The following is an 18,396-nucleotide window of genomic DNA, read 5'->3' as shown; positions in this document are numbered from 1 at the left end:
CCTGCATTTGTGGCCAATTGTCATAAATCAGTTTACATACCCTGCACAGATTACTCACTCTCTCCTGACTCTCAGCAGCAGGGTTGTGCTACTGGAAGCTTCCAAGTTGGAGCCTCAGGAAACCAGTCAGCTTCTGGTATGAGGTCTCACCCCTGGCCTTCCACTGGTCTAGGCCAATTGGATCCATCAATTTCAAGAAATTACACAAGGCCACATTCAGAGCTAAGGAAATAAACTGTGTAATATAGTATCCTCTTCTATTTTAGGGATCCTTTTTATGTCTGTTAAATTACCCTACTCGTTTACACCCTGCTTCACCACATTACAAATATAACTCAGACCAAATGAAATACTGGCAGTGTTGCCATGACAAATGAAAAAAGTAATGACCTCTTCATTTACTATAATATACACATTCTGTCCTCCTTCTGAGGTCATCCTACACCAAACATATTTATATTCCATTATTTATATTATTTATATAATATATTTATATATTTATAGGATTATTTATATTCCATTTCTCCCTATAGCACAATTAGCAGTATCAAAATCATGAAACCTTCTAGCTTTTCTTCTCAATGGCATCTACATTTTTAAAAAGTCATTCCAAATACCAGGAGAGAAATCAACACAAAAATACCTTTCAGAAGCAAACAGATCATTTGTCCCTGCAGTTCTAGGAGAGTGAGGATGCTTGGTGCTGGGACCACTACCTACCTGGAGCCTTCCTCTACTCAGTTTTACTGGTTTTCCTTCTTCAACCACAAGGGTCTTGCTGTGCAGAATTTGGGTGTGATGTTGGTGGCTTTCCGAGTCCACTGGCATGTACATGCCCACTTCTAAATATGTATCTTTAACTTTCACCGTCAGGTTGAACACATCGAAGCTGCCACTGCCGTCATGTCTATCAATCACACGTCCTTGCTTCAAGTCATGCAGGGAAAATGAGCCGGGCCCTGAGCTGTTGACCAGCACTCTGCCATGCTTTGGGGGACACGGGATGTGGAATCTGATCTCGTGGTCTGTTCTGACATCTTGGTTTGTGGTGACACTGAGGTTGGTTGTCGTGAGGCTGCTGTCCTTTCCTCTCTGTACCAGCAGTCCTGTGTTGTTGGCTATGCGGACATAGGGATCTGACATGCTGACCTCGAGGAGGGATGAGGTGTAGTGGACACCAACTGTCACAAACAGCACAAAGCGGGCCGAATCTGCACCCTGATGCCTGAAGAGCACACGCCTTTCCCGCAGGTCTTCTTGCCTGAACTGGTAGAGTTTCTGAGACGGGTCACTGGCTTGCACCAAGTCCCCATTCGGGATGCCCCGCCAGGTGTAGAGCAACTGCCCATCATCAAAATCTGCATTGGGGGCTTCCCTGGTGGCACAGTGGTTGAGAGTCTGCCTGCCGATGCAGGGGACACGGGTTCGTGCCCTGGTCCGGGAGGATCCCACATGCTGCGGAGCGGCTGGGCCCGTGAGCCATGGGCGCTGAGCCTGCGCGTCCAGAGCCTGTGCTCCGCAGTGGGAGAGGCCACAACAGTGAGAGGCCCGCGTACCACTAAAAAAAAAAAAAAAAAAAAAGAAAATCTGCATGGGGGTCATGGTAACAGAGGTTAGCTAGGGTCAACAAGCGCTGGCCGTTCCGCACGACGTGAAAGACCTTATCCTCCACACACACTGGTTTCTCATCGTTCTTTAACTCCACAGAAACGGTGACTTTAATTTCTGTAGACAGATGCTCTGTATCAAAATCCCTGACCACTCCCTCTTGGCCTGGTCCTGCGGTGGAGGCCATGAGGAAATTCGTCACACTGGGTCTCAGAGTCATCGTGCACATACATGAGCCGCTCACCCAAGATGTCTTGATCAGTGAACGTGGTGATAGTGTCATGACTTCCCAGAGAACCTGAAGATCAAGTCAGTTTCAGCTTCCCATGTTGAGGACTCTTGGTGATTTTATACTGGAAAGTCTGACTGTCTGAGGTGTGAGCAAATAACTCCAATTTTGTGACTAATTTCTCTTCTCCTTCTTTTACAAATAATCCTCTGTTCGTTACAATAATGCGCCTCTTATCTGCTTTAAAATTTATTCTGAATGTATAATCTTTTGATTCGATGTGTTCTGCAACCATCAAGAACCTAAAAACGTCTTGTGAATGTTCCCTGGGCCTCCCCTGTGGTTCATAACTTATCTTAGAGTCTGTAACGTTTTGTTGGCTGAAGACTGAGTTTGTTTTTAGAAATTTTGTGCCAAGTAGCAATTTTCCTTTCTTAGGTGGGGTCAGTAACTTAAAATGAAGTTCCCTCTCAGCTACTTCCACACCCTCTGTCACAGCCTGCAAATGATCAGAATTTAATACGTGCCTGTTTATTTTACTGATCTCAAGAGGAACATTTTTCACAAGGGTAAACTTCAGCCATTGTACCATAACCGGAAACATCAGCTCTTCACTGCTTTTTCCTTCTATGTTAACTTTAAAGTGATCCATAACATTTTCTAGCTGCAACTCTTTGAATGTACTACAGTACCGGACCTGACCCCAACCAACGGAACGCTGAGAGAAGGTACTAGTTTGTTTCCACTCGCCACTTGACCCCTGCCACTGAATCTGGCCATACCGAGGTGGATGAGTGATAACCTAGCGGGTGTCCACCTCAGGGCCTTCACCATTAACCTCCACCAACAAGTTGCTCTGTGTAATCAGAACCGTGCCACCCTGCCGTACGACCACACCGGTTCTACTGGCCACTGCAAAGTCCCAAGGAACAGCCATGACCCGTAACACCACTGTATTGCTAACCAGCTCTCCATCACTTGCTCTCAGAAGGATCCGGGAGTTGTCATGGCCCCTGTGCACATACAAAATGTTGCCATCTCTTAAATCCCCATATGTAAAACCATTAATGGCTCTCCCAGGATCATTGGTGTTTTCTAAAAACCCAGCATCTGAATTGAAGTTGCCAAGAACTGAGAAACTAAGACTCAAGGAATCCATGTCTTGGTCTGACACATGTATGATATTTGGAGTCAGTCGTTTCTTAGAGTTCTCAAACATGAGAAGCAAGTATCCTTCGGGGAGCTTTAGATTTGGGGGATCATTTACTGGAATGACAATAATGTTAAACACATATGAAACGTGTCCTTGAAGATATAATGCCACTTCCTTCTTGCTGTTGGAAGAGACTGAAAATGTGAAATAATCCCTAGGTTCTTCTGAACCATCCTGGACATACCAAACTTTTCCTTGCCCCAAATCTAACAGAGTAAAAGCCTTCTCCATTTCTTGTTCGGGGGAAACATCTAATCGAAGGAACCCATGAATAGGCATCTCCTTTATTTTAAATAGTATCTGAGACGGATGGATACCCAAATCCTTCAACTCCACATCCACCTTCATATGCCTTTGTTCCAGTAGGGCTTGCCCACCTTCTTGGACCTTCAAGTTATTCAGAACCAAGAAATAGCTACTGGCTTCTTGAAGAATAGGCTTGCCTACCTCAGGGTCGGCCGTGGAAAGGGGAACTTCTGCCTGATGCAGCTTTTCTGTGGTTGTTACGGAAGGGTTTTTGTTATCACCGCTCTTCATTTTACACCCAGCAGATATATCTTTGGAAATAAGGGCATCCTTTAATGCTTTCTTTTCTGAGTTGGCTTCCAAGCCTCTTAAGCACCCTTTGAAAGAGATTCCTTGAGCAGATTTCCTAGGCACAGAGGCAAGTTCTAACCTTTTAACTTCTTCTCCCTTGCGGCTATCAAGAACTCCCACGAAGAGAGGGCCTTCAGATACAAATGGTTTGCTTTGTAAAGGCAGCAATGTCCTTACTCCCTGTTCATCCACCATCAGGTCCAGATACCTTTTCAGTGAATCTGAGTTGAATAACGTGCCACTGGTTGTCACTAACTAAGCAAAAAGAAGAGAGCGGAGTGTTACTCTTATTCCTTCCTACATGAGCCTTCAATAAACCTTTAACTATTTCCAAAGCAACAAAATCTCCTTCTCTACCTGACTGAAATAAAAGCAAGGCTTGTTGAGTTCCAGTCTGCAAAGCAAATTCAAATAGCCCATCCCCTTGCACCCTCCATTCTGGGAAGGGGACATAGGACCTGGAGCTAAAGAAATTGATGGCTCCATCCTCTGCTGCAAAAAATGCATCATTGCATCCTAGTGACACCTCATAAACTTTCTTAAAACCAGGGTAAGATCTAAGGGGTGTAAGGATCTGCCTCTGGTTAAACACCACATCCTCCATACATCCACGGAAATTGGGCACCTCTCCATCTAGGTACGGGACATCAAGTCCACCATGGCCTGCTATGCAGATTCCATGCTGACAGTGCAAATTGTGCATCCCGCCGGTCATCTGGCCAGTCATCTCATAATGTTTGTCAATAACCAGAGAGATATTATCCTTAAAACAGTACAATTCCACTAAATGCCAAACCAAGTCATCCACATGAAGTCTTTTCTGAGAAAGGAGCACTTGTTCACCTGTCCCCAAATTAACTCTCACCTGAAAGAGAAAAAATCATAATTAATCAATCTCATCTCAGAGTGTTTTATTGAGAAAACAAGGCCATTCACAAAGAGAAAGAGAGAAACTTGGACATGGAAACTCTTCCCACATTTATGGACTACATATTGAGGTTAAAAAATTTCAGAGTTGGAACAGTTAAGACATGCTGATAAAATTGGAAAAGATCTCAACACTTACATATGGCACCTGATTTTATTCTAGTGAAATAACAGTAATCAAATGGATAGCTATCTTGTTCTCTTTTCTCTCACTGTTTTTCCCTCCAGTAACTAAAGGCTTATACATGTTTAAAGATTTTGTTTTTAATCTTACCCGTAAGTTTCCCGATAGAAGCTCTAATTTATACAGTAGTCATTTTCCCCAGCTGCAAGAAAAAGTAATCCTTGTGGTTTGCTGGTTTGAAACTCTAATTGAAGAGATAACTCAGAGGAAACTTCTATGATGTTGAGCCCATAGCTTTCACCATAAAAAGATGCTGGGGGGAAAAAAAGTTAGTAAATTTATTACACAATGTCTATTCCACTTATATTGTCATCTCCCTTCAGAAGACACCCTGCCAAAGATAGCTGCCTTGCGAAAGCCCTGCTTCCTGGGGTGGCCCACAGATCTGTTGTGGGGAAATAAAGTCTCAGTGTTCTCCTGCTCCAACTCAGGATACCTCTGATGGGCCAGTCCCTCTTCAGAACTCTCAAGGGGGCGTGGCCGAGGCTTCCACTGAAACTGAATTGCAAATCTACTTCTCCATCTACCCAATTCTGCTTCCACAGGGGTTAATCCCAAGTCACTGGCGGTGAACCGGTGTAACAGTGGAAGGGAACACGTTAGCCAGGACTGAAATATCAACCTACGAGAAATATAGGGCAAGTAGTAACTATAAGGACAATGGAATTGGGTGTCTATTGCTAAGTCTGAATGAAGCTTTGGAAAAGATCAGGAAAAACTAGGAGAGATTAGTTGACAATTACAAGCCAGGTGTGAAAGCCAAAGGGCTTCCATGGTAGTACATAAAGTCTTTCTCATCTCCTACAGTGGGTGGGCAGGGGAAGTTGAGACTCCCGCCCAGGAATTAGTCATCAGAGTATTCAGCATCAAACTAAGTCAAAGTTCCAACCATGTCAGGCTACCTCTGACAAGCCTATGGCCTTGTTTGGTAAAGAATGGAACCTTGACAAATGGAATGGGGACATCTGGATTGGTGCATTCAAATATCCTGGGTCCCTAGACCCCTCTGAACCCTCTGAGACTGAAGAAGAGACCTATCCCCCTGTTAAGGTGATATTCCCCTTGCTTAAAGAGGATGCAGAAACCTCTCCCCACAAGGAACATGTAACCTCTGAAGATACACTCCCGTCTCTCTTCCTGACCACTAGGCCAAAAACAAAGCCTAAGTCATGATATAACCTGTGTGGAGACATTCTGGGCTTGATATGGGAGGAAAAGGACTAGACCCTAATGGAGCTGCGGGACCTACCCAGAATGTAGTGCCAGCAGCTGGGGGAATGCACATGGGACTGAGGGTACCTGATCAAGGGGGCAGGAACATAAAGTTGAAAAAGGGAGAGTTTATACTAGATTTGGGGACACTCTCCAGGGATGCAGGATATAACATGCTAGCACAGACTGCTGGAAATGCTGTGAACTCACTGCTAAGGTGGATCCTGGAAGCATAGAAAGTGCAGGGACCCACTCTAAGTGAGACACACATGACAGAATGGCTCTGACGGATGGATGGTGGAAGTAGAGATTCAAGGGATGGTAGTGGTACGTCCAGGATCAACCATGAATAGGACCAGAAGGCGCAACGAAATGGTGGCCTGGAGCGCCATGTCATCCCCATTCTTGCTCCAGCACCTTTTCCTCAGCTCATGCATCTGGCTGCATGGAGGAACCCCTTATTGCCAGCTGTTGGAAGGGCAAAACCCCTGAGCTTGGTTCGTGGCTGAGTCAGCTTCATCACATGCATGCAAGCTGAAAATGGACTCCAACTGCACTACAGGTCCTCTTAGGGGTGGCCATGAAAAACACTGTTGAGGGAAAATTCTCCAAAAGGTAGAACTGTGAGTGGTACACCTAATCGCCTACTTTATATGGAGAGAGAAGAGGCTTGAGGTTAGAATAAATACAGACAGATAGGTAGTAGCAAACAGCCTGGCCAGATGGTCAGGAGTCTAGAATGAGAAAGATTGAAAGAGCAGGGCCGAGGAGGTCTGGGATAGACGCGTGAGTGTCAGCAGGAAGCAGGAAGATCTTTATATTGCATGTTAATGCCCACCAGGAAACATCCACCACACACAACAGGCACTAAACAACCAGGCAGACAAAATGACTTGGCCAGTTGCCATCAGCCAGCCTCTGTCATTGGCCAGCCCTATGCTGGCACAATGGGTGCGTGATGAAGTAGCCAGGGTGGTGAAGGAGGAGTCTATGCCTGCACCCAACAGCCTGGGCCCCCTCTGACCAAGGCTTCCCTAGCGATGCTACTGCTGAATGCCCACCGTGCCTCCCACAGAGTCCAACACCAAATCCCCAGTAGGTTACCATCCCTTGAAGAGGGTGTGGCAAGGTGATGTCAATGAAACCCTTTCTTCTTGGAATAGCCAGTGATTCATTTCAACAAAAACAGACATATACTCTGGGTATATATTTGCTTTTCTTGCTTTCAGGGCAGCACCAGGCACTGCTCTGAGAGCTTCTGGAGTGTTTAATTCACTAACACGGGATACCGAATAGCATCACATCAATCCAAGGCACACCCTTTACTCCAGAGGAGGTGTGGTGATGGGCCTAAGACCCTGAGACCCGCTGGTCCTATCACATAGTACACCACTGAAGCTGCAGGCCTGAGAGAGTGTGGGAACTGCCTGATGAAGGCACGGTTGAATCACCAGCTCAGAAGGAATACTCTATCAGGGTGGGGTTCCACCCTCCAGGACATAATCTACACTTTAAGTGAAATATCTTTACATGGTCTTTAAATTAAAAATCTTTACACACCTCCTGCTATGTCTCCAGAAGTATAAGCTGTGGGTCTGAGAACAAGGGGTAGATCAGGAGTGACCTTGTTGACTGTCACTCTCCGTGACCCACTTAAGGAATCTGTGTTCCCATCCCCATCAGCCATAAATCCACGGTTTCAAAGCTCCTGGCTTCCAAAGGGGAATGCTTCTACCAGGGGACACAGGAAGATTCTCTCTATATGATAAGTTACAGCTGCTGCCTGGACATTTCAGTCTCCTTATATCAAGGAACTAGCAGGCAAGGAGAGTCATGCCTCATCTGGCAGGTAATTGAGCCTGAGTCATCAGCAGGGGGTAGAACTATTGTTACACAAAGGCCTCACAGAAAAATATGCTGGGTGTCCATGTGGTCCCCTTGGATGCCTCTTGGTACTTCTTTGGCAGTCAGTAAATAAACGCAGTCACCCTGTCCTGAGACGAGTGCGTTGACAAGAGCACAGACCGCTCGGGGATGAAGGTCTGAGTCCCATCACCAGGTGGCCACTGAGACCAGCAGAAATACCAGTTGAGGGTAAAAGGATTCACTGGATAAGGAGGAACATGAAGATGATCACTCAGGTACTGTTCCCAGGATTTACATGAAGTGGATCCAAGTGATGCAAGGGGTGGACTGTGGTAGACTCCGTGATACACCCACTACCCTTCGAGAACAAAGGACTTTCTTTCTACCCTGGCTGCTATGAATGCTGCTGGCAGATAGCCCCCAGCATCTTCTGAGCCCCCCACAAATTCAGCTGTTTGCATTGAGACTACATTGCAGGTTGACTCCTCTTCCGAAACCAGTTCCCTTCTCTTCTATTCTCTTCCTTTCCTCAAATCTTGCTCCCAGGAACATTCCCTCATAAAGTTCCTGCATGTTCATCTCCATGTTTGATTCTGCTTCCTGAGGATCCCAACCTGCAATGTCTGCTTCTCTTTTATTTATTTATTTTTTTTTGCGGTACGCGGGCCTCTCACTGTTGTGGCCTCTCCCGTTGCGGAGCACAGGCTCCGGACACACAGGCTCAGCGGCCATGGCTCACGGGCCCAGCCGCTCCGCGGCATGTGGGATCTTCCCGGACCGGGGCACGAACCCGTGTCCCCTGCATCGGCAGGCAGACTCTCAACCACTGCACCACCAGGGAAGCCCTGCTTCTCATTTTTGTTCCTACAACACTGCGCATTCCTTTGTCCTAGCATTCACCATGGTGTATTAAAATTACTTGTTTATTCATCTAGCTCCTGCACTAGTCCATAAGTTTCCTATGATCAGGGACCATATCTTTTTTACCTTCCTCTCTCCAATACCTAGAACAGCGCCTGGCACACAGGTGGTATAATGGATTTTGTTGGTGTCCCATTTAGATCCCTTTTAACAGGTTGGTGCACGCATCCTCCAGCTGATTAACTGTGTTATCCAGAAATTTCAGTGAAATTATACCCTCTGTCCCGGGGTACAACCTCTAGCCAATGACTGAAAGAGGTGTATAAAGTATGTAGAAAACTGTGTTGCTGTTCATATTTCAGAGCTTTCTCTGGGATCAGGCTGAGATGAGACCACATCCTTGCTTGGTTTCTTTTCCTGCCCTATCCTGCTTCCCTCACTTCCTTACAGTTCTCTCCTGGTAGCACTCACTCAGTTTTTCACTCACACAAGAATCCCTCCCTAAGCCTCTCTCTCTAGGGAATCCAGTCTAAGCTAGGTAGATAGCGAGCAAGCATTTACTGAACCAAACTGAACTAACCTAGTAAACCCTCATTTTATAGTTGAGTAAACTCAGGCCTAAAGAAGCTTATGGACTTATGTAAAGTCAGCAGTTAATTAGAAACAGAGCTAAGACAAAAACTAAGCATTCCCAATCACCAAGCCAGTGTTTTTACCAAGATACGAGGTTGATACAGAGATGAACATGATCTCTTACAGACTTTCCCAGATACGTATAAGCCCCCATTCTCTCGTTAAAAACAGCCATTAATAATTAAATTCAATAAAACTAGAATGTAGGGACATGGTCATACAGTTTAAAGAAGCAGCTACAAACCCACTAGCTATCCTACTTTATCCTCCTGGCCTTCCCATTACTGAATCCCCCGACTCCAATTTCTGACAGACTTAAAGGGTGTATTGTTAAGTTTTCAAAACCAGGAAATGTTTTCTAAATCATAAAATCTACTGCTGAGAATGACTAAGTAACCTTAATAAACAACATCCCTTATATTTTCCCACATTTCACCTCTGGCACTAAATCAACTCCAGTCTCAGCTGGTGGCTAGAAATTTCCATTGCCTCAGGGGAAAAACAGGGAAGCAGGCTTAAAACTTCTGGTTTGACAGCCTGAAGCCAGTTCGGGTCCTCACAAACCTCCAAACTGAGCCTAATTTTTGTGGCCCCTAGTAAATGCCTCAAAATCACAATAAAAGGCAATAGAAGCACAAGTAAAACTGGTTCCTAGAAAAAGAAAGGCGATCTGGACCTGCAGTGAAGGAAAAGCTGTGTTTGGGCATTTTATAGGAATGTAACAAATCAAGCTGAACAAAAATCAGAGCAACTTCCTGGTTTTGTGTGCTTAGATAAAAGGTGAAATGTTTGAATAGAAACCAAAGTTTGGCAGTGAGGTGGGTAAGATACTTTGCATGAAAGTTAAGAACTATTTCTCTGTAATTTCTTCCAGGTTGGTAATTATATGATTCATTCTATCTATCTTAGAATTGGTTCCCATTCCTTCCTCCAAACTATATGTTTCTGGTTTTTTGTTTGATTTTGGTTTTGTGTTTAAGTTTTTTTGGCACCTACTATGTGCCGGGTACTATCATGGGTTAGATTGGAGAATTAATAAGACAAAGGGGCTTGCAATCTATCCAAAGAGAGAGCTGCTCAGAAAGAAGCGTGTATCCGAGAGATAGTAGAAAGTTGGTACAACAGAAGCTTGATGTGGGTCCAGTGGCGGTATGAGGGTAGGAGCAATCTAACTATTAAGCGTCTCTCCCTGGCAGATTTCAGTGTCCCATGCCATGGGCATATTCTGTCCACATATACTGCTTGTTTGGTCCTGGGGATTTAATGGTGACTGAGAAAGACTGTAAGTAAAGCAAGTACAGTTGCCTGATTATTAACTGGGAAATGCAGACCACAACAGAAGCACTGGGCCTTGTCAAGGAGGGTGCAGGGAGGAAAGGCGCTTCAGGCAAGGCATTGGCTGCTAGGAAGAGCTGGTGAGGGCTGGGGCAGGGGAAGAGGAGAGAAAAAAAGGGAGGAGAGATAGAAGAGAGGTGACTGCAAGGAACCAAAAGCCCAGTCTGGCTGAGCACAGCAGAAGGAGGGGGCAGCCAGGGCAGAAGCTGCAGAGGCAAGAGGGGTCAGGGGCAAACACTGTTGTGTCCATCTGAGGCCTTCCTTGAACTGTCAGTTCCAAGTGAGTGTGTACAGTCACACACACATACACACACACACACACACACACACACGTATGCCCGCCTGCAAACGCACACACCCAGTGCCTGGTTACTCCTTTCAAGGCTCTTACTATAACCTGATTACCTTCTTAATTCGTTTTCTGGGTTATTATTCAGCCCCAATACCACACCACCCCAAACAGAATATAAGACTCCGAGGCCCGGAGCCTTTGCTGGTCTCGACCGCTGCTCAGCTGGCAGTGCACACAGCAGTGCTCCGCACATTAGGCACTCCGTAAATGATGGCTTTGGAAGCCAAGCTAAAGAGTTCAAACTCTTTCGAAAGAGGGCCGTAAAGGGATCAAACAGGGAAATGAGATGGTCAGCTTGCAATTTAGAAGCTGACTCTGGCTGAAAGGCAGAGAATGGACTCAAGGGGATGGTGGGTGTGGGGAAGCAAACAGCGGGGGGAGGTGGGTGGGTTCAAGAGATATTTAAAAAGTGGGACTGGGCTTCCCTGGTGGCGCAGTGGTTGAGAGTCCGCCTGCCGATGCAGGGGACACGGGTTCGTGCCCCAGTCCGGGAAGATCCCACATGCCGCGGAGCGGCTGGGCCCGTGAGCCATGGCCGCTGAGCCTGTGCGTCCGGAGCCTGTGCTCCGCAATGGGAGAGGCCACAACAGTGAGAGGCCCGCGTACCACACACACCCACACACACACACACACACACACACACACAAAGTGGGACTGTCACAAGAGGGAAGAAGAGGCCAAGGGGGCAATCCAGATTAATATCCAGATTTCTGGCTGGGTAGCCACTTATTAAGAGGCGGACTCTGGGAGGGGAGCTTTCATTTTGCGTTGTTTTGCTGTGTATATATAACAAGAAATTCTCAATGAACGTTTGGGGAGCAAATGGCTGACGGACCACCTGGATCCCCATGGGCAGGAGCCCACTTACGGGGGTGGGGGGCAGCTTACAAACGGTACTAAGAAGGCTGAACCTTACTCTGCAGACAGTAAGGAAGCATTATGGTGTTAGCTGGGAAAAGACATATCGGTTCTGTGTTTTAGAAAGATCAGTCTGGTGACCGTGTGAGGGCAAAACATGAGTAGGGTGGAAACTAATTAGGAGAGTATTTCAAAGAAAGATTTCAGAACTGTTTGCTTTCACTGAAAATTAGAATTGCTTTTTCATAATACAGTATTTTTGGTAATTTTATTTTGTGCCTTTTTATGTACTGATTTTCTTCCAAATACGTTCTACAGATGATATAGCGTAAGTGTAGAAGCTTATTTTTTTTAATTAAAATAAAAAGCAACAAAAACAAAACTTCTTTGCTAGAGTACTTGCATTATACAGACTCCTAAGATGACATCCTACGAGGAGGGCTAACGTTATAAAACAGCTCTTACTCATGCTGTATCGTTTGAGTGGAATAACTTCACTTGGAAAGGAAAGCCACATTTCGCCCCACAAATCTATTCTTAAGAGTTTCAACAGTGTTTTACTGTGGTATCGACGGCATGTGCTTTGTCAAACTGAAGTTGAATATTTATTCAAGAGATAACTAACTTTATCCAGAGCACTCTAAGAAGAAAACTTACAAATATGAAACAAATTAGCACAAACATCTAACATGCCCTGGAGACCCGACCTCCTCTATTCACTGAAAGTAAATCCCAACAGGGAAAGTTCTAAGAGCCTCTCCCACGAGAGTTAGGTCCACTAAAATTTAAGTTGGGAAAGAAAATCAATGAGCGAATAGATATTTGCTCCACGGCTGCAGGATGGGCAGTTGACTGGAAGGGTGGGAGGGGTCCCTGGCATCACATCTCTATGCTAAATGTGTTGCTGACACAGTTGGGGGGGGGTGTGGGAGAAGCCGGTAGTAGGCCCAGGGCCACCGTGAGGATGGAAATCTTAGGTTTCCAGGTAGAGCCTGAGCAATCCACAGCCCTGGAATCCTTGCTAATGCAGAACAGGATCCACCGGCCTCTCATTTTTCATTCATCCCCCAAACATCAGTCTCCATGCCAACTGCTCGGGTTGCAAAGAGAAAACCAGCACTTGCCCTGCCCATACCCCCTCTCAATGGGGCAGTCTCTAGGCCTGCTGCAAATGGTCATGCAGACTGCGTCCTGCACACCTCCAGGGGGAGCTACTCCTGCAGATGCTGTAGATTGCTGTAGCACCTCCTGGAATGAAGCAGTGAGGCTGTCCTGGTCCCCAGCCACCCCTGGCTGAGCCGACAACTCCCTCCTTAGTGACCACAGAGCCTGTGTCCTAATCGTAAATGTCCCACATGTGACATTTATACATTTCTATGTTTGCTCCCCCTGTCTGGGAGTTTTCCAGGCCTGGCCACAGGCTTTGGAGTGAGTGCTGGAGCCAGGCTCACGTGCACAGGAACAAAACCTTCCCTAAAGCTCCCAGCTCCTCATATTCCTCTCTGATGGCACTGCCATCTTCTGACCATCAGAATTAAATGGCCCTTTATATGATCCCTTTTACTAGGACAGACACTCCCTCTATAAGCTTCCCATCGCTGCTATAACAAATTGCCACTAATTTAATGGCTTAAAATGACACACATTTATTGTCTTACATTTCTGGAGCTCACTGAGCTAAAATCAAGGTGTCTGCAGGGCTGCATTCCTTCTGGAAGCTCTAGGGGAGAATCTGTTTCCTTGTCTTTTCTAGCTTCTAGAGACGGCCACATTGCTTGGCTTAGGGCCCCAGCCAGCAATCACATCACTCCGATCTCTGTTTCCATCACATCATCTCTTTTGACCCTCCTGCCTCCCTCTTATAACACCCTTATGATTGCATTTAGGGCCCACTCAGATAATCCAGGATAATCTCCCCACCTCAAAATCCTTAATTTGATCACATCTGCAAAGTCCCTTTCACCCTGTAAAGCAACATGTTCCATGTTCTAGGAAGTAGGATGTGAACTTCTTTGGGTGGATGTTATTCCGCCTACCACAATTCCCAGGGGTGCTCAATCACTCAGTCACTCATATTTATTGAGCGCTTATCATTTTTAGGTACTGGACTAAGTATACAGAATACAGAGCATTAGAAATAAAGCAGTAGCATTAGAAAGGACCCCAGAAGCAGAAGGCATGAGTTTTGTTTGTGCTTTGTATGGCCTCTATAGTTCTATTTTTAAATTAAAAATTTTAAATTGTAATAAAAGACATTTTAAATAAAAACCTGGACTTTTTGACTTCCCTGGAAAAATCAGCCACTTGGGCCATCCTGGGACCTATTTATTCCCACAGCACAACAAGCGTGATGGGTGTGGAGGCTCCAGCTCCCAGCTCCCTCACTCCACGTCACCTCCTGCCACACCACCGTTGCTTGACTCACCATGACCCTCGGGCCACTGGAAGCCTTTGGGTTTGGGCGCCACAGCTTCAGGCAGAAATGACAAAGTGGCATGCCACGGTAGTCACTGCAGAGCCAGAAGGAAATGTAATTACAACTTTATGGGTTATTTTAGTCTAAAAAAATAAGAACTGAGGCTTTATTCATCTCTACTTTACAGATTGATTGGCCTCGTGCCACAGGTGGCATGTGAGACTGGCAGTGTGTCTTGTCTGCTGGGTACACAAGTCTCCCTAGGGGAGTAGCGTGAGTTCTACAAGGTGGAAGGATGGACAGTGGTGCCCTCACTCCCTCTCTCTCCATTCAGGGACACACCACACGCGGGTTTGCCTGCTTAACTGGGTTTACAATTATATTATCTCACTGTAATTAAACAAACCCTCACAAAAAGGATCAATTGATTAAAACAATTCCTACAAACAAGCCATACATTAGAGATATATACAAATAACGCAAGGACCAGTAAATGCAAAGGAACTGGTGGTGGTGGCCCTTCTCCTCTTTCTGTACAAGCTCATTAGCCCTGTTACAAGGTCAAAGCAATAATACACTAATGAGATCTGATAAGAAGGTAGTCAAAAAATGAGAAATCATTGAACTATTGACAACATGGGTCTAGAGCTAAGAGTATATTATACCTTGAGAAAATTGTTACACAGTACTCTACTGAGACTTGCTTTACAAATAGAGATATGCTGGGGGGGGGTGCTACAGATATTCTTACTGAGACAATCTGCTTTACCAGACAAAGGTGACTTCCTGCTGTGATGAGACTCCCTGGGGACACATCACCCTGTGTCCTGTAAGGACTGAAAGCAGCATTCACGTAAGTCTTTGACAGAGTCTTCAAAGCAACAGCCTGAATCACCCAAGGAGGTAAGGAACAAACCTAAATTTAGATTACACATCTGGCTATTCAAGAAAAGTGCCCCAGGGCTTCCCTGGTGGCGCAGTGGTTGAGAGTCCGCCTGCCGATGCAGGGGACACGGGTTCGATGCAGGGGACACGGGTTCGTGCTCCGGTCCGGGAAGATCCCACATGCCGCGGAGCGGCTGGGCCCGTGAGCCATGGCCGCTGAGCCTGCGCGTCCGGAGCCTGTGCTCCGCAACGGGAGAGGCCACAACAGTGGGAGGCCCACGTACTGGAAAAAAAAAAAAAAAAAAAAGTGCCCCAAAGCAGCTTTTGGTAAGACCTCGGTATCTGATATTTGTCATGCTATTAGCGCCAAGGGTGAAGAACAGTATATATGTTAAATTATATATGCTATGTTATTCTTTATTCAATAACTCTCCTCTAACCACGTTCCGTACCCCTCAATGCATACCTAACCTGATGCTCTTTGCCTCATGCCCAAGTTAACTGCACAGATGAAGAGGAAAGGAGAGTAATGAGTAGGAAAGGAGGGACATGAGCATTTATCAAGTAGTTCCCAAGCAGGTCTTACACATAGTTTATTCAAGTCTCTCTGAAGAAGTGATTATCGTCCCAGTTTTACAAATGCAACATCAAGACCAACAAAAGTAAAGTAATTTCCCCAAAGTCACTCTGAGAATGCATGGTGGCACCCAGATTAAAGCCCAAGTCCACCTAACTCCAAAGCCACGGGCTTTCCATCCCTCTACACTGACCACTTGGACCCCTGGCCCAGGCCCCATCGCCATCCAATCTGTCCCCCAATGCCACTCACTGCCCTCTCAGATCTCCCCGGCCTGCAACCAGCAGCTTCCCTCTCAAAGCCACCGTCACAGCGTCCCCACGCGTGGGCCCTAGTACCCGATCCACCCTGCGCGCCAGGCCAGGAAGCGGCCGGGAAGGGGGCAGAGAAAGAACCAGGAGAGAAAGGAGGAAGATAAAGAGGGAGGAGCTCGGAAGGGCCCCCACACATCAGGATTGGCGCAGAGCCGCTGCTGGAGCTGGAAGGAGGGCCGCGCAGGGGTGAGAGCGAGACGTCCTCCACCCACCACCGGAATGTCGTCTAAAGTGAAGTAAATAAGCGTTCAGAATTGAATCCGAATGCCACAAAGATTTACAAGGCCTTTGATTGAGAGTCTGTTCTCCGGTCTCGAAAAGTCTTTTGTTAAGCTGAAGTAAATCTCAGAGAGCGGGCGCAGGGTGGTACGTCCAAGTGTCGAGCTCAGTTATGTAAAAGTCTCAAAACTACGCTTTTATTAGTCATCTTTGACTTCTGAAAAGCGCCATGGAAATATAAAGCACTTCCAGCGAAGTAGGTCCAGAAAATATAAGCGGACGCGTGGAGGGACCTAGGGAACAACAGGCCGCCACCCAAGAATTTCGGCGAGGAGTTTAAGGCCCCCCGTGACAGTCACGTGCAGCCGAGAAAGGGCCCGAGCAGGAGCGGGGCTGAAAAGGATGAGAAGGGAGGACAGCAGGAAGCCTTCCTTCTGCCCGTCCGAGGGACACCAAGAGTCCGGCCCTGAAACCCCCAATCCGCGGCGAAGGCCGTGCCGAGGTCGGCGCAGGGCCCGCCCCCGAGTCTCGCGAACTGGTCGGGACCCGAGGGGCCGGGCCTCGCGGGGCGGGAGTCGCAAGCTTTCCGCGGAGGAGCCGGAGGCACTGCTCAGAGCCGAGCGGACCCCTACCCCGGCTGCCCGAAGGCCCAGCCTGAGAGTCCAAGTCGCGGTCGCCGCGGGGCTCACCCGGCCGCGGCGTCTCCCGGGAGCCCCGGAGTACAGGGGGCTCCACGCCCGCGCCCCCCGAGCCGCCCGCCCTCGCCGCCCCCTCCCTTCTATGGGGCTCCGCGCGTGGCCGGCCGGGGAAGGGAGGTTGGGGGGCGCGTACCTCCGAGCGCCCCGCGCGCCCCGCAAGAGCCCCAGGCAGGCGGCGAGCAGGACGAGGCGGCAGGCCCAGAGCCACGCCATCCCGCCGCGGCGACCCCGCGCTCGCTCCCGAGCGGCAGCCGAGCTACCTGCGCCGGCCCCTCCCCGTCCGCGGCCGGGACCTGGAGCCGACCCAGGGGGCGCCGCCCCCAACCAACGCGAGGGGCTGGGCCGGGGCGGCGAGAGCCGCTTGCAACCCGCAGCTGTTGTGCCGCATCACGCTCTGCCCGGCTCCAGGGTCCGCAGCGCGGCCGAGGAGGGCCCGCTCCGGGGCCCCAGCGCCCAGGCAGGGTCGGTAAGCAGAGAGTACGTGTCCCCCGCCTTGCCCGGCGAGTTCTGCCGTGGAGTTGAGCGTAGAGCGGGCGCTGTTGAGAAATGGAGGCTGGAGGGAGAAGCCTTCCTGGCGGAGGTAGGACCCAACTTAACACGGCTTTAAGGCAGCAGAGTGAGCCCCTGTTTATTGCTGAATCCCCAATGCATACCTGGTGCATAGGCACCGGCAGTCGCGTTGGATGAATGAGTAAGAATTAAACACAAACTGGACCTCTGTTTTTTCCTTCTTAAAACGTGGAGATTGCACCAAATCTCTAAGGTCCTTCCAGCTTTACCATTCTCACGTTCAAATTCTAAACAAATGGAAAGTCTCTCCACAAGGAATGTATTAGCACAGAGAATGACCCCACCCAGGGCTGGCTCTGTGTAGCTTGTGCCTCGTGTCGGAAGGCCGGGCTGATCCAGGCATGCGGAATTTCTCCTGGCAGGCTCAGGTATCCACATAATTGTAAAAGCACAAGCAGTGCAGAGCAAGCTTGCCCAGAGAGGCCGCAGACTGTCACCAGTGTCCCCAGGGAGCCTCTACTCAAATGTCATCCCTGGTTAAGAACATAAGCTTGGTACCTTGAGAGACGTGAAGGCAAATCCCAGCTCAGATATTAATAAGTGACCTTGGTATGTGACCCTGGGCAAATCTCTTAATTGTCCCACCTTCAGTTTCCTCACCTGTAAAATGAAGATAATGATGCTGATCTCATAGGTGGGTTGTGAGGTTTATCCAGCCCATGAGGACTGAGTGTTAAGCATGGTGTCTGGCTCATGGTAAGAACTCACTGGGCGGTCTTGTTATACCTGGGAGCCCAGCTAGGCCCACAGGGCTTCCCCAGCCAGTCTCTGAACAACTCTGGCTAGACACACTCCTGAGAATGAGCCACCTTTTATCTTTCCTTCAGGATGGAGGGCTGTCT

General features: G+C 47.8%; 1 protein-coding gene across 1 annotated transcript in view; it reads right to left on the bottom strand.

Annotated features, from left to right (window-relative positions):
- The window catches only part of LOC307051301 (chondroitin sulfate proteoglycan 4-like), a gene marked incomplete at both ends in the record, with an annotated part of 65,944 nt that extends 48,572 nt beyond the window's left edge, over positions 1 to 17,372 (bottom strand). The window contains 11 exon segments of the mRNA XM_079701609.1: positions 721 to 1,358; positions 1,588 to 1,802; positions 1,804 to 1,913; positions 1,917 to 2,639; positions 2,643 to 3,854; positions 3,856 to 4,512; positions 4,849 to 4,875; positions 4,878 to 5,011; positions 17,118 to 17,142; positions 17,144 to 17,320; positions 17,322 to 17,372. Of these exon segments, the coding sequence (XP_079557735.1) occupies positions 721 to 1,358; positions 1,588 to 1,802; positions 1,804 to 1,913; positions 1,917 to 2,639; positions 2,643 to 3,854; positions 3,856 to 4,512; positions 4,849 to 4,875; positions 4,878 to 5,011; positions 17,118 to 17,142; positions 17,144 to 17,320; positions 17,322 to 17,372 (3,969 nt within the window).
- Positions 17,373 to 18,396: the final 1,024 nt, after the last annotated feature.

This window comes from Hyperoodon ampullatus (genome assembly GCF_949752795.1).
Source record: "Hyperoodon ampullatus genome assembly, chromosome: 4".
NCBI classification, from domain to species: domain Eukaryota; kingdom Metazoa; phylum Chordata; class Mammalia; order Artiodactyla; family Ziphiidae; genus Hyperoodon; species Hyperoodon ampullatus.
Note: the sequence above shows the minus strand (reverse complement) of the source record. Positions and strands in the feature narration are given on the sequence as shown.